Source organism: Miniopterus schreibersii, assembly GCF_964146895.1.
Source record: "Miniopterus schreibersii genome assembly, chromosome: 2".
In the NCBI taxonomy this organism is placed as follows: domain Eukaryota; kingdom Metazoa; phylum Chordata; class Mammalia; order Chiroptera; family Miniopteridae; genus Miniopterus; species Miniopterus schreibersii.
Window position 1 is genome coordinate 166,298,809 of NC_138102.1, and position 14,035 is coordinate 166,312,843.

Below are 14,035 nucleotides of genomic sequence, written 5' to 3' on the forward strand. Positions count from 1 at the left end.
AACACCCACAATCCTCACGTGGGAATGTAATGTCTACACTCGTTTTACAGCAAGACATTGAAGCAGAAAGCGATTGAGTAACTACACCACAAGCAGCAAGGGAAAAAGCCAAAATTTTACCCCATAAAGTCTCCTTCCCATTATACTTGTCTAATCAAAATAGCAATATAACTATATTTAGAAGACAGGAGGCACAAGAAATGTTTAGACGTGTCATGGTAGTGTGGGGGTCCAGAAGGCGCCACCCCAAGATGCGCCTCGGTGGTATGCAGATTGCTTCGCCCTAAAAGGTGATTTTAGCTCAGGCTCAAGAGGAACTTCTGCCCCTCCCACCCCTCTGACTACCAGGAGGAATTGGAATTGGAGACCTTGTCCATCAGAGATGATCAGAGGTGACTTTTGGGGGCCTATCTATAGGCTATAGGCCAGGGCAAACTAATTAGGGGATGTCTGCTCTTATCCTGCAATGAGCTTTTAGAAGCCCCCACGGCACCTCACCTCATCCCTAGCTCGGGATGTCCTATAAAGCTCGGTCCGGTCCCCCTTTCTGTCTCTGAGCTTCTCATGTCTTCGGGGGCTCTGACTCTCTCAAGCGCGTGGGGTTCCTGTGCGCAGAAGATTGCATTTGATTTTCTCTTACGGATCTGCCTCCTGTTGATGTGACTATTCCAGCCCGCCGAAAGAGCCAGAGGAGGGAAAGAGGAATTTTTCCCTTCCCCACAGTAGCAAAGGTAAGGCTTGTGGTAACAAAAAATGGCTAAATTTTCACCTTTTACAATGCAACACATGCATAGCATTGGGAGAAATGTAGATTTTACAAAACCAGCTAAAAAGTAGGAAGTTTCTATATATGTATGCATGTGGTGGGAAGATGCTATTTTTCTTCACAAGCTTTGTAGAGCCCTTTGACTTTTTAATCTCTATCAATGTATACATTTGATTAAAAGGAATAAAAATTAAATTTAAAAATAAGAGCAAAAGGTTTTTCAGTTTGTTTTTTCAAGTCTTAGGAAGCTGAAGCCCTAGCCGGTTTGGCTTAGTGGTTAGAGCATCGGACCACAACCTGAAGGGTCGAAGGGTCGATTCCAGTCAAGGGCACGCACCTCGGTTGCAGGCTCGATCCCAGGCACCGGTTGGGGCACATGAGGGAGTCAACAAACTGACGTGTCTCTCTCACATCAATGCTTCTCTCTCTGTCCCTCTCCCTTCCACTTTCTAAAAAAATAAAAATAAATCAATGGGACAAAATGTCCTTGGGTGAGGGTTAACAGAAAAATAAATAAAATAAAAAGCAAAACAAAATAAACCTCTCTTTAAAAATCTCTCGAGAGAGCCATAGTCTGTCTCTCTCTGAATTCCCTCCCTTCCCAGTGGCCTCTAGGCTACAGTACTTCTTAATAAAATGAGAGAAAAATAAAGCCTTAGGAAGCTGAGTATAAAACCATCTCAGATGCTCAGCTCCCTGCAAATTACATCACTGCTCTACAATTCAGCCTCCAACACACACAGTTTGGAAAATTAAACGGTGCACTGCAGGCATTCAAATGGTAATGACTGCTTACCAGTTATTTGACTTTTGATAAACTTTTGTCCCCTTTGAATTGGATGTGCATTTAACTACTTTGGTATTTACTGAGTTTGAATTTACAACCCTTTTGGGAGAGGGAGAGAGCAGTACTCAGCTTTACCACCTGTAATAATTGGTATTAACATCGTAGGGGAGAGCAAATCCTAAGTCTAGCGCATGAGGGAAGTAAGTAAGAGAGACCCTGTGTAGGCAAGTTTGATAAACAAACTGGGACTCAAGAAAGTTCTAGATACTTGGAACATTGATATCACTTGTCGAAGAGGACTGCCATCGCCAAAGGGCAACATTAACAATTAAAGCATGAGTACTGTGAACTGAAATGAAGAGGTGTTAAATTTACCCTCCTTATTTCATAACTTTCCTATAACCAAGCTTTTGTAGAAGAAGTTCGGAAGTATTGTCTGAGACAGACAGTGCAGTAGCCTTAATGGTCTCCCTGTCTTCTACATCTCACTTCTCTTCCTCACGTTTTCGAGACAGCCAAAGCACCTTACAAGCCACAGGATCTCTTTCCCTCCTCGTAAACTTAACAGTGGCTTTCACAGCATGCAAGATAAAGGTCAGACTGCTTAAGCTTCTACGTAATGCCTGCCATAAAAATGCCAACCTGTCTTTCCAGATTCTTTCTAATTATATCACTCTTAGAATTTTGAACTCTCCATGATTCATATTCTCATTATTTCTATCTTTGCCCGTAGACAGAAAGTGCTCTTATACTGTATATTTGGTGTTTAAAATTCTATCATTCGTCAGGTTTCAACTCAAGCACTACCACCTTCACAATGCCCTTTCCCAGCTCTTAAAATCTTAAGGAATTCCGAGGTGGGAAACAGCGTCATTCTGGCTTCACCAAGGTGAAGGTGCCAACTGAAGGACACTGGCCAACATTACTCAGAGACAGCATGCAAAATATTCTCCACAGCTGAACTCTCAGTGTATCTTGGCCAATCCATAAATCACTCAAATTGTTTTCCCAGGCAGCCAGTCTGCTCAAGGGCAGACTTCCCATTACGGCCTCTTTATTAACTTCCAGCCAATCTGCTTACCCAAGGAAAAGAAAACACAGCTTGCTGTGCCCAGACTGCAATTTTTCTCCCCTATCTCTTAAAATTGGTTACATAAATCCCATTTTTGCTTATTCCCATATACCCATATACAAGTCAGCTCTTAATGTGTTGATCAGACCCTCTAATAAAGGTCTACAGGCCACACCTATAAAACCAACTCAAGCCTTCAAACCACAGACAAAACCAGGCATCACAGCCCAATCTGCTCTCAGACCAATCTTCCCCCAGAAAGGAGAGCCTGTTTTGTCCTATGTTAACTAATATTTACTGATCTTTCAGTGTCTCACAGATAAGGAGCTTTGTACCGTCCTAGTCATTTCCTGCTATGTAGATATTGGCACTTCTTTTCAGATATTGTTATAAGACTAGACCAGCCCAGATTGTTTGCAGGAGTTTCAGTTTGGGCAAGTAAAAAGTGATGGAAAGGTTTTTGTCATCCCCCCGCCCCCCAGTGTAATCACCCCCAGGATACCCAGGGTCAGCTGTAAGGGATGGAAAGTGCAGCCTCAGTGCCAGGCTGTGAATACATACTTGGGTCATTTGGGCCGAGAAAGAAGTGGTAGAGAATCTCTACTGCTTAACATCAGAAAGAAAGAAAAAAGACCTAGAGATTCCTATTTCCTACCCATTTCATTATTTATTTTTCAGTTTGAGCAAAGTGTAGAGTTCTGCTGAAAAGAGGAATACCCATGTCTTTGACACCTCCATGTTTATTTTGAGCCCCTCATCACTTTTAACTAAGACTTTTACAATAGGCTCCTAGGTGGAATTAAGACTTGGCTTCTGCACACTTCAGCTAAGACCTCAGGCTTTCACCAGAGCATCTTTCTAAAACACTGATCGCATTAGGGAACGGTTCTGCTAAAAATACATTAAGCAGCTCCTCACTGTCCTCAGGTTCAGTGTCTGAATTACTTAGTACAGGCTTTTAACAATGGGAGTTTTTTTCAGCTCTACACTCCGCTTCCATTTTACAGGATATAATTCATATGAACCGTCTGTATATTAAATGGAAGAAGCTAGTAAAAATTGAATAATTAAGGAGTAAGCAGGAGGGAGAGGAAGGAAGGCAGGGAGACGATTATCTCATTTATAACCACATACAGGCTTTGTCTTAGGTTAACTTGATTTGATTTTGCCATCAAATGCCTTTTCCCCATTTTAGAAATCACTGTTTTGAATTCCTCCCTCCATCTGGCCTTTCTTTCCCATCCTTCCATGTATTGGCTCAGGCCAATGATCTAGGAGTCATTTTTTACTCCTTTCCCTTCCTACATTTCCCTTCCCAATCTATCAGCAAATCCTGATGATGGTATCCCAATTTATTTATCTTTCAAATCCCTACATTTACCACTACTTCCCCCTCTAATATCGCCTCATGGTCCTGTCCACCAGCATCTCTTATCGACTCTTCTTCAGTAGCCTCTCATGTGGTCTTCATGCTTCATTCTTGTCCTAATCTAGTCCATTCTCTTGTAGCATTCACTCATTGTCTTAAAATTCAAATTGCATCAAGTGACTTACTGTTTAAAATCCTTCGATGACTTCTCAATGACTGTAAAACATAGTCTATATCCCTTGCCCCCCAAGGCCCCTTGTCTCTCTCAGACTTCCTCTTTGCAGCTCTCTCCTGAGCTCATTAAGTCAACTACTCTAGTCTTTTTTCAGTTCCTCAGGTTTGCCAAACCACATCCCATCATTGAAAATGCTCTTCCAACACTCTGCCTTTCCCAAGGGCTCTTTGTACTCTTCACATTTGCTATCATTTTATTTTTGCTTTTTCTGAAGCTCTGTGAGGATGGAAAGTCAGAGACCCTGTGTTTCTTGCAAACTTTTATACCCCCAGCTGCCTCTGCACTATTCCTTCCATATCATTTCCTAAATAATACCTGTTGGACAAATAAACCCTTGAATCAATGTAATACAAAGCACAGTTAGAAGTACTATTATCGGGAAGCAGGGAGGGCATCTATTTCATTGAGACCTGAAGGAAGGAGGAAAGGAGAGGGACAGATCTGCAAGGTATGTAGCTTTAGGCTAGGAAGTTACCTGGAACCTTTGATTTCCTCTCTAAACTAGGACAAATCCCCTGCCTAGTATTAATGGGTAGGTTATGGGTGTGAGGTTTGAAGAGAAACATTGAAATTTGAATAACTACTGAAAGGAATGGGAACATTACTAAAGAAAATCTAGAAGAAATGGTAAATGGTTCAGGTGTGTTGAAAACCATGACCTTAATCAGTAGAGCTGACAGATTTTCTGCAGCTCTGCTCAGTAGTGTAGGCTTTGGGGAGAAATCAGTTAGCTTCATTGAACCGATGTTTAAAGTTTGAAGGATAGGTGTGAGGAAAGTTTAAAAGGGTTAAATATTTTTGAGAACTGTGATGAAAGTGATCGAGTTGATTTACAGATGTCTTAGGCTGAGTAGATAAAGAAGTGAGCCAAATGGGTACTACTAGCTTATGACAAAATGGAATGGTGATAGGAGTGAACTCCAGGTGGCTTAGAGAGGCAAAGGGGCAAGGAGAGATGGGGCAGAGAGATCTCTTTAGAATAAGACAAGATTTCTTCCAAGATCTTGTTATACCTGGCAATTTTTCTTTAAGACTATGGTAGGTGGGGAAGGAGGGGGTGGGTGGGTGGATGGGAAGAGATTAACCCAAGAACTTGTATGCTTGTATGCCTGACCCAGGGACACAGACACTAATGTGGTGGAGGTGGGGGGGCGGGGGAGGAGGCAAGGTAGAAGGGGTCAATGGGGAAGAAAAGAGGACATCTGTAATACTTTCAACAATAAAGATAAATTTTTTAAAAAGGTTATGGTATCTTGAAGGACAAATGAGGCAAGAATATTTTCTGGAATGTGTGATGATAAAGTGATTCATTTGGCAGTGGCAAAACAAGGCCACCTCAGGTGCTATTATCAATTCATGCATTTCAACAATTTCCTGAGGCAATTTGATAAATGACTCAGGATAAATGCAGATCACCAGCAGGTTATACTCAGAACATTTTCCCTCTGGCTGGACTGAGTGAGCACTCCTCCCAGAATGTATTTAATGAGGCACTGCACTAATCAGCATTCCTGGGCTCTGTAATGTCTCCCTGAGTACTGGAGCTAATTTCCTAGTAAATGAGTTTTCTCAAGTGTTCCCTACCTCTACACAGGGCACAGTAAGACGAATCACATATCTTTAGCTGTTTGCCTCAATTACCAAATATTATCGATGAAATAAAGCTACTTCAAGTGTGACTTAGCAATAACATAGCAAAAGGACAAATCAGAACATAATTTTCAGTAGAATCATAGCTGGCAGGTTAAAGTCAGATATCTGTATCAAGAATAAAAAAAAACAGGGGCATAATACTTTACAAATCTTGTCATATATACTTAGTTTATTAGAGCCTCACAACAAATGTATAAGGTGTTATTATCACCCGCCTATCTTACAGATGAGAAAACTGTGCTTAAAGATTTCATTGAGTTATCTAAGGTCACTGGTGAGTAGTTGTTCATCAAATATAATTCATGTCCTCAGTTTTCCAACAGCAGTGCATTTTGGAGGTGGTATGTCAGTTGGACAGCTTAACATTACACAACCGGATGGTGCCTTGGGAAGAATCTCACCCAGGCGTGGTTCAGTTAACCAAGGAACTGGAGAGGTGTGCAGACAGGCTCCAAGAGGAGAATGCATTTCTATCACCACTCCACTAGGTGGCAGTGAAGGCCACCACTAGAGACCAGTGGGTGTCACTAGACACTTGAAGTGGTCAAAGGAAAGCAGCAAAGCAATACTATTCTTTCAGCGTTAGAAAAGGGTGCGTGTGTGTGCCCACACGCGTGTGTGCATATGTGCGTTCACAGGGCAGAGGAACTGAAAACTGAATGGAACTGTTACTGCACTCTGTGCAGTGTCCAATACCACCGAGTGAAAGAAGGACCTGGGTATTTGTCACTTCTCTATATACCGTGTTCTCCCAGCCTGTGCCTGCAATCCCACCCTGGATGCCGGATGTCCAGTTAGGTATTACATGATGTCCAAGGTTATCACTGTCATTCAGTATAAAAGTGGGTGTTCCCTGAAGAGGAAGAGTGAATTTGGTACATTAATGCTTACGGCTGTCTTTCTCCTCAAGTGTATTCTATCTATGAGCTGGCAGACAAGAGCAACTTGCAGTGTCATATAGATAAAGAAACTCAATAGTTGAAGAATTCAAGAAACTTCGGGAAGCATTGCTAGAGGTTAGTTGCAAATTTTGGTACTGGATAAACAACGAGAGTTCGCAGAGCATTCCATATCAGAAAATATATGTGGCTGGAAACGAAGAGTTGGAAACTGTGTTTTCCACTGAATGAGGTTTAGCTGTCATCCTAAATCTTCTGACTGGGTGCAAAAAACGATCCATTTGTCTATCTTTACCAACTCTGGGGAGACCCCCAACCCCATTTCTAAAACCAAAGTTCCCATCAGTTTGAAGAGCGTTCCCCAGGAGGCTCCTTCTCCATTGGAGGCAGCTGCTTTTCTTCTGGCACTGAGGGTAGGTCAGGCGCTTTCTGCCCACACCTTGCGACAGTGAAGCGACTCATGTGAAGAGCTTCCTCATACCCTGGGAGGGTGTCCACGGAGGAGGGCAGCTGGGCCAGGGAGCCGTGGGAGTGGGCCACCGCCAGGATCCTCCGAGCCGCGGGGCCAAACACTGACTGCAGGGCTGGCGAGGGGAGGGGGGAGGGAGAGTTCAAGTAAAGGTGACATCCTCAGAAATCAGACTTACAACACACTGAATTTCCTTCTACTTTTAACAAGTGCCCAAACTCACTGTCAACTCTGGGCCACAAGTGTTATGAAAACCCTGTGAAGCTTGTTAGGAAACCGACTTCACTTTCTGCTAGGAGAGGTACCCTGTCTTCTCTGGTGTCCTCGAATGATCTCAGCTGGGCTCCCATGTCTCACGACCGCTGGCAGCTTTAGAGCCCTTTGGACCAACCCGGCTCCTTAGAAACATATATTTCTGCCTTACTTATCTTTTCCCAAAATGATTGTGAGAAGAGGGAGGCGGGAAAGGTGGGCAACAACACACCCCGCTGTTCTCTTTGCAAAATAAAAATCTCAGCGTTTTGCCACCTGCCCTTCTGCCTGGCATTCACTCTCCGATTTTAGTCGAGAATATAACATAAAGAAGAGAACCGAAGGAAATAAAGTGTCTTTTAGGATCATCAAAAGGATGTTGGGGCTCATACTTCAGTGTATCAAGACTTGGAGAATAAAGAGCTGAAAGTACACATGACAAATTTCTCTAAATATGTAAAATTGTAGATAGAAAATGTGGGTTTTTTTTACAAAATCCAGGACGTTTTTGAAAAAGGGATATGCTTAAAGCTTAAACTAATTTTATTCAAAATAACTATTTATACGGGCCATTGGGGAGAAAAAGGGACATCTGTAATATTTTCAAAATAAAATTTAAAAAAATAACTATTTTTGAACCGGGTAATTCTCTTCCAATGCATTTCCAACACTGTCCCCAGCACCCCTTTCTCCCTCGCTCACGGATGCGCGGGGGAGCCCCGGCGGCCTCCCGGCTCCCCGCTGAAGCCCGCGGCGCCCGCACCCTTCGCCTCCCCTCGGCCGCGTTCCCGCCGGGGCCCCGCCCAGCCGTGGGCCGCGCGCGCGGCGTACTCACAGGTGACGGAGCTCTGCAGGGTGCTGTCGTGGTCGAAGGCGATGACCGTGACCTCGCAGGGCGGCCGGCCGGCGGGGGCGCGCGCGCGGCCCAGGCAGCAGCGCAGGCAGGCGGAGGCCAGGCCGCAGAGCAGCAGCAGCGCGCCCGCCGCCGCCAGCAACCTGCGGGGACGCGCGCTCAGCCGGCGGCGGCTGGGTCGGGCGCGACCGCCCCCGGCGCGGTCACGCGAGTGGCCGCCAGGGCCTCCGCCGCCCCTCCCGCTGCCGTTGGGCAGGGGCCTAGGTCGGGGCCGAGACCGCTTGGCCGGAGTTTCCCGTGGTTCGCAGGGGCTGCCGTTGGCTTTGCCTAACTAAGCGGTCTCAGGGCCACCTCTAGAGCTGACCTCGGGGCGCACACAACAATCGGCTGCTGCTGGCCGAGGAGAGGGTATGGACATGGAAATCCTGGCTTGCTGTCACAGGGTAGCGATGAGGGAAAGGCGCTTTACTCCCTGAGATGCCAGCTAAGCAGGCTGGCTGTCTCATACCTGGTTTATTTCTTGCTGTCAAGTATTTAAAAACTCAAAAAACTAATATATATATATATGTGTGTGCATATATATATACACACATACATATATATACACACACATATCTCTGAGAAAAGTAAAGTCCTTTTAAAAGTCTTTGAGGGCAGTATAGCTGAAACTTACCATATATACCAGAGATGTACCCAATCTGTGGTCAGGCAACTATGAAGAAAGAACAAAGTTTTTTGCAATAAAATTATAGTCAATGCCTGTTATGATTCCAGAATCAAGGTGATGAGTTACAGTAATATGACACCTTGTTATAATAAAGCATCACAGGTTCTATTAACTGCAGTGTAACCAGGTGAATCTACTGTGTAGTGGGACGCCTTAAACAGTTTTAGACTATAGATGGCATTGTGTACATCATTTTACAAATCATTGTAAGACAGACTCAAGTAGTGAGCACGAAATGGTGTTAATAGAAACAGGACCATTAGAAACAGTTATGATGACATTTACCAAGTAAGAACTTTCCGTGCAAGTTTAAGAGTTTGACAGTGGATGTGAAAGTTAACGTTTGTATATATTTGAGATCAATAAAATTTATCAAGCATAAAGAAAATTTCAGTTTTTAGCATGAAAGCAATACAACAAAGTCTGTAATTTATGTATTGCAAGTTGTTGCAAAAAGGGCCACCAAAAAAACCATAAAACTCCCACCATGAAAAGGGCCCTAAGTTTTCATACCCGTAATTGAAACTGATATATATAATGTCTGAGGCCAAACAAAACAGGAGGGAAATGTAGAAACCAACTTCATCATGAGGAAAGCTAATTAAATATTCTGAATTAACTAGGACAATTATAAATTTTCTCTACTGGGATAAAAGTATGGATTCTTGAGAGAAAGACGGGATAAGCTCAGGACTGGGGAGGGGAGGGAAGGGAAATGTTTATCTTCAAAGATGAGTAAATTTAACAATACTTTCTGATATATTGATCTATTGAAGTCTATTGAAATGCAGGCTATACCCTCTCTTTGGTTGCGCAGTTGTAGAACATACTGCTGGCTTTTTCACTGAACAGTGTCTCCTCCAGGTTTTCTCAAATTCTGCCCCTTCTCCCCCCACCCCCTATTTTGTTCATCAGTTTATTTTGTTCTTTAGATTCCACTTATAAGTGAGATCATGTGATATTTGTCTTTTCCTGACTGGCTTATTTCACTTTAGCATAATCTCCATTTGAACACAGCCCATTTGTTCAAAGCCCTTTATAGTTCTGCATTACAATTCTGATTCTATTAAAAATGACTCTTCCCATGGTGATGTCTAAAACCCCAGAGAGAGTGTGAAAGTAACCAAGACAATCACCATTTCGCTTGGGTGTAACGTACTTGCTATTGGGAAACTCTTCCCATGGCTAAATATGGGTTTTCCTTCAGCCTGAGCAAGTCTTTTATACAAACTGTCCTTGATTTTTTTTTTTTTTTTTACTAGTTTTCCTCCAAGTGGAATGAATCTTTTCCCTTTTTATCTTTATGTCCTCTGTGTCTACATAAGACCTAATTGTGACAAGGTTAGATTAAGGGGTAACTATCTCAAAGTAATAGCTAAGTAAAGTCTGCAATAAATATTAACATGCCCTAAGAAATGAAAAAATGCTCTTCAGATCTGAGGTGGTGATGCACCTTTGGAAATCACCCACATATATCTGCCTGTGACTAAGATATTGAACCCAGCCTGTCCTGATGAGTCACAGAAAAACATGGATAAACAAGTCTACTGCAAATCTCTATGTGATGGGAAGACTGGCTTTGGAAAAAATGCTGTCAGCACTGTTATTCTGAGTGTTTAGGATGACACAAATGCATGTCTTTATTTTGGGATAACCCGTCTGTGAGATAACTGGGTTGATGCCCATTTAAGTAGAAATAAGGGAAGTCACAGATATCTGATGACATTTTGACCCTGTTTTGTGTATTGCTGTTACTGTCTGTCTCTGCTTCCTCCCCGTTCGGACTCTCAGATACTTACTGTTCAGGGCTGACACAGTTCTCCTCACATCTTGCCCACGGAAGCTGTAGGAAGGGAAACAGTCTCAGACAGGGAAACTGTCTGATCGTCTCTGCCCACCAGCCTAACGGTCATCCCTCATGACTGCTGTTACATAAGTTGGTGAGAGCGCGGTAAATACAAGGACAAGGCCACAGGGTCAGCCAGGTTTAGGACTGTTTTCACCTGTTCCAGGCCTGTTCATTACACTTGAGGTGGGAGAGCCTGGAAGCACAAATATCTAATGTGAATATTTTTTTCCTTTTCATTCATTCATTCTTTTTTTTTTTTTTTGGTGGTGGTGCTGGCTGAGCATCACTCCCTTTGTGAGTGACAGGCAGCATTTATATCAATTTGATTGTCCTAGAAATTGCCTGATCTGTCCCTCGGGATATCGTTACTGTCTTCCTAATTTTTTCCCAGTGCAAACTGAATTCTACCCCACTGCCCTTTTTCAAGCCCTCAGTACATCCATAACTCACCGTATGAGAGAACAATGGGAGAAAACTTATCGAGTAGCTACTATATGCCACGGCTAAACGTTTTAAATATTTCATAATATTTCATCACGATAACTGTGTAGGTGGGTATATTTAACTTTATTTTAAATAGGTAAGGGACTAAGGCATAGGGGTTTAAGTAACATGACCAACTGCACACACCTCTTGATTTGGTCATAATTCAAATGAAAGTCGATAATATATATACTGAATGAACTAATAGACACATCTGCTCTAGCAGCTGCTATCAAGTCCCTTCAAATCCTTGTAAAGAAACCTTCCGCTCCTTCTTCTACCTTATATTTCAGTTGACTTTCTCCTTCAAAAACCTCTGCACCTAAACTTTTGTTCTAGAAACTCTCTCTTTCAATAACTTAAAAGAGTTGATATTTCCGGAAATCAACAACAAAGACCACAAAGCTCCTCTAAAGAGGGACAAAGATTTGCACTTACTGGGATTTTATGGGTGGGAGGAAACACACACCCGCGTGAAACATCAGAAAAGGATTTTGTAAAAGATCTAACAGCTGCCCTCTGCTGATAACATTTCAGAAACTCCTGGTTTTGTTTTAATTTAAAATAGTTGGGCACTAAGGATGACAAAGTGTGTGTTTCTTCAACCCATTCTTGGTACTTTGTTTCATTTTCTAACTAAAGGCTAGAAACGCCTCAAGTGCTCAGCAGTTAAAATGCCTCTTTCAGGCCCCTTGCAAAAAGGGAAGAAAATGAGAAAAGAAGGGAAGGAAAGGTCAAGGGAGAAGACACAACAAGAAGAAAATAAAAGAAGAAGAAATGCATTTCAGACAATCATTTAACTGGTTTATAGGAAACGAAACAGACAGCCCACGCCCCGCTAGAAGTGGCACAGGAATCGGATAGCAGCGAATTTCTTCATTTGCCCTCCTTCTTAACAGATTTTGTAGCTGTGCAAACTTCCCCTTGGTAATTGTCCAGAATCCCTCCGTCCAGCGACCCCTCTCCCAGCTAATGAGTGACTCGGGCTTCTGAATTTTAGTGGGGAGAAGTTAAAGATTCGAAGTGTTTTTATTTTTATATTTTATTTTTTTGCACAAAAATTATATACAATGTATTCTATGGAATGGAAAATTGATTTATTTTCAGAGACAGAATATAAAATCAATTTCTACAAATAATTGCATCTTTCAATCTTGCTTTTTCAGGCAAACAACAAATGGTCATTTCCTTAAAAACTGACATAATTCCAAGCTTAAAAGTAAATTTTAATGCGCTATAAAGCAAACCTTAATGAAAAAGCAAGGTTTAAAGAGTTTTCCCTCTATTAACTTACTTCTGATCTGGAGGCACCTTTAAACTCCAAGAATAGAATTAGGGCTGATGTGGGAAACTCCCTTTAGGAGAATTACGTAGCTAGTTTTTATAATTTACTTTGGAATTTGAGGGATGAATGATAAGATGCTAAAAGAGAGAAAAATACACACATACGTAAGTGGCACTCCTAACGTGTGGTAGCTATCTTACTTGTCGCTACATTTGCCCTAATTTCTGGCCCCTGTTTTGCTGTTGTCATCCGTCACACCTGCGCTATGTCACCCTGTAATACTAAGGAAACATTCTAGTTATTCATTTCCCACTATCCCCCTTGGTTCTTCCCCCTCATTCATTTCCCCCCAGATTCTTCTGAGAGCTGGTTTATCTGTGAAAAAACCCCAAAACTTTTATTCCTGCATTTTCACAACTTACCTGGGTGAAGTACAGCAGGGCAGAGGCCAGCACCGCGTGCACTCTCCCTCCCATGGGGCTGAACTCCTGCGTCTCCAGGATCACACTCTGGGCAGCCGTCACCTCCTTTCCACGCTCTGCTACCTCCTTTCCATGCTCTGCGCTTTGTCTGACTTCCTGACCTAGAGGACTTAAGAGAGAAACTCTTCTTAGCCATAGATCCCTGATCCCTCTTCTCTCTTTCTCTCTTCCTACTCCCCTGGGCCTTTTCTTTTCTGTGGCCTTGCCCTTCCCGCTCATCCTGGCTCCTTTGTCGTTTCTATTTCTGGCGCTCGGGCCTCCACCTTGGCTTCCCTTTGCCTTTTCTTTCCTTCCGCTAATCCTTTCTACACGTCTTTAACTTTCTCCCACTGCGCCCCCAGAAAGACGCCTGAAGGACACATCAGTCCCCTGAGTTAGGTATGTTCCCAGGCAGCGACAATAAACTTGACTGCGAGGAGCATCCAGTCAGGCTGCTCTTCTCCATCAGAGAAGACGCGATGCTCTGGGCGCCACCGCAGCCCAGCGGGTGACGGCTGAAGGCTAAAAGGCGCCCCTCCAGCTTCGTTCACTCGCCCTCACCCTCCACGTGATTACCCTCCTCTCTTGCTCTTCGAAACCCTCCCCTTCACTATGTTGATCATCAACCCTCCTAGTTCTGGGCCATTTATTCCTAACTACTGGAGTAGGGCTGAGAGTCTGCCAAATGAGCTGGAAAACCATCCCATCTCTGGAGAAAGCAGATTTGGAGATTAGAATTTCTGGGTCCTGTCCATGAAATTCCCATCCACTCTGACTTAAACTCCCGTTGAAACAAATAGACAGACATATATTTTTTTAAAAAAACTAGGTTCTAAGATCTCTCTCTCTCTCGTCTGTCTCTCTCTTTCAAATAG

The 14,035-nt window shown here is 43.1% G+C and overlaps 1 protein-coding gene across 5 annotated transcripts; it reads right to left on the bottom strand.

Annotated features, from left to right (window-relative positions):
• Positions 1-5,859: 5,859 nt before the first annotated feature.
• TMEM52B (transmembrane protein 52B) lies at positions 5,860-13,793 on the bottom strand. 5 transcript variants are annotated; one of them, XM_081125635.1, is made up of 6 exons: positions 13,445-13,656; positions 13,122-13,290; positions 10,882-10,925; positions 9,029-9,067; positions 8,338-8,498; positions 5,860-7,365 (listed from the first exon to the last, which is right to left on the bottom strand). In XM_081125635.1, exons 2-6 carry the CDS (start codon positions 13,173-13,175, stop codon positions 7,124-7,126), a joined length of 540 nt encoding a protein of 179 aa, XP_080981761.1. In that variant the 5' UTR covers positions 13,176-13,290; positions 13,445-13,656; the 3' UTR covers positions 5,860-7,123. The 5 variants fall into 5 exon arrangements, with proteins under 5 accessions (XP_080981761.1, XP_080981759.1, XP_080981763.1 ...); XM_081125633.1 differs by lacking the exon at positions 13,445-13,656 and adding an exon at positions 13,737-13,793 and having other exon boundaries at positions 6,022-7,365; XM_081125637.1 differs by lacking the exon at positions 13,445-13,656 and adding an exon at positions 13,737-13,781 and having other exon boundaries at positions 6,022-7,365; positions 13,122-13,282.
• Between the last annotated feature and the right edge of the window lie 242 nt (positions 13,794-14,035).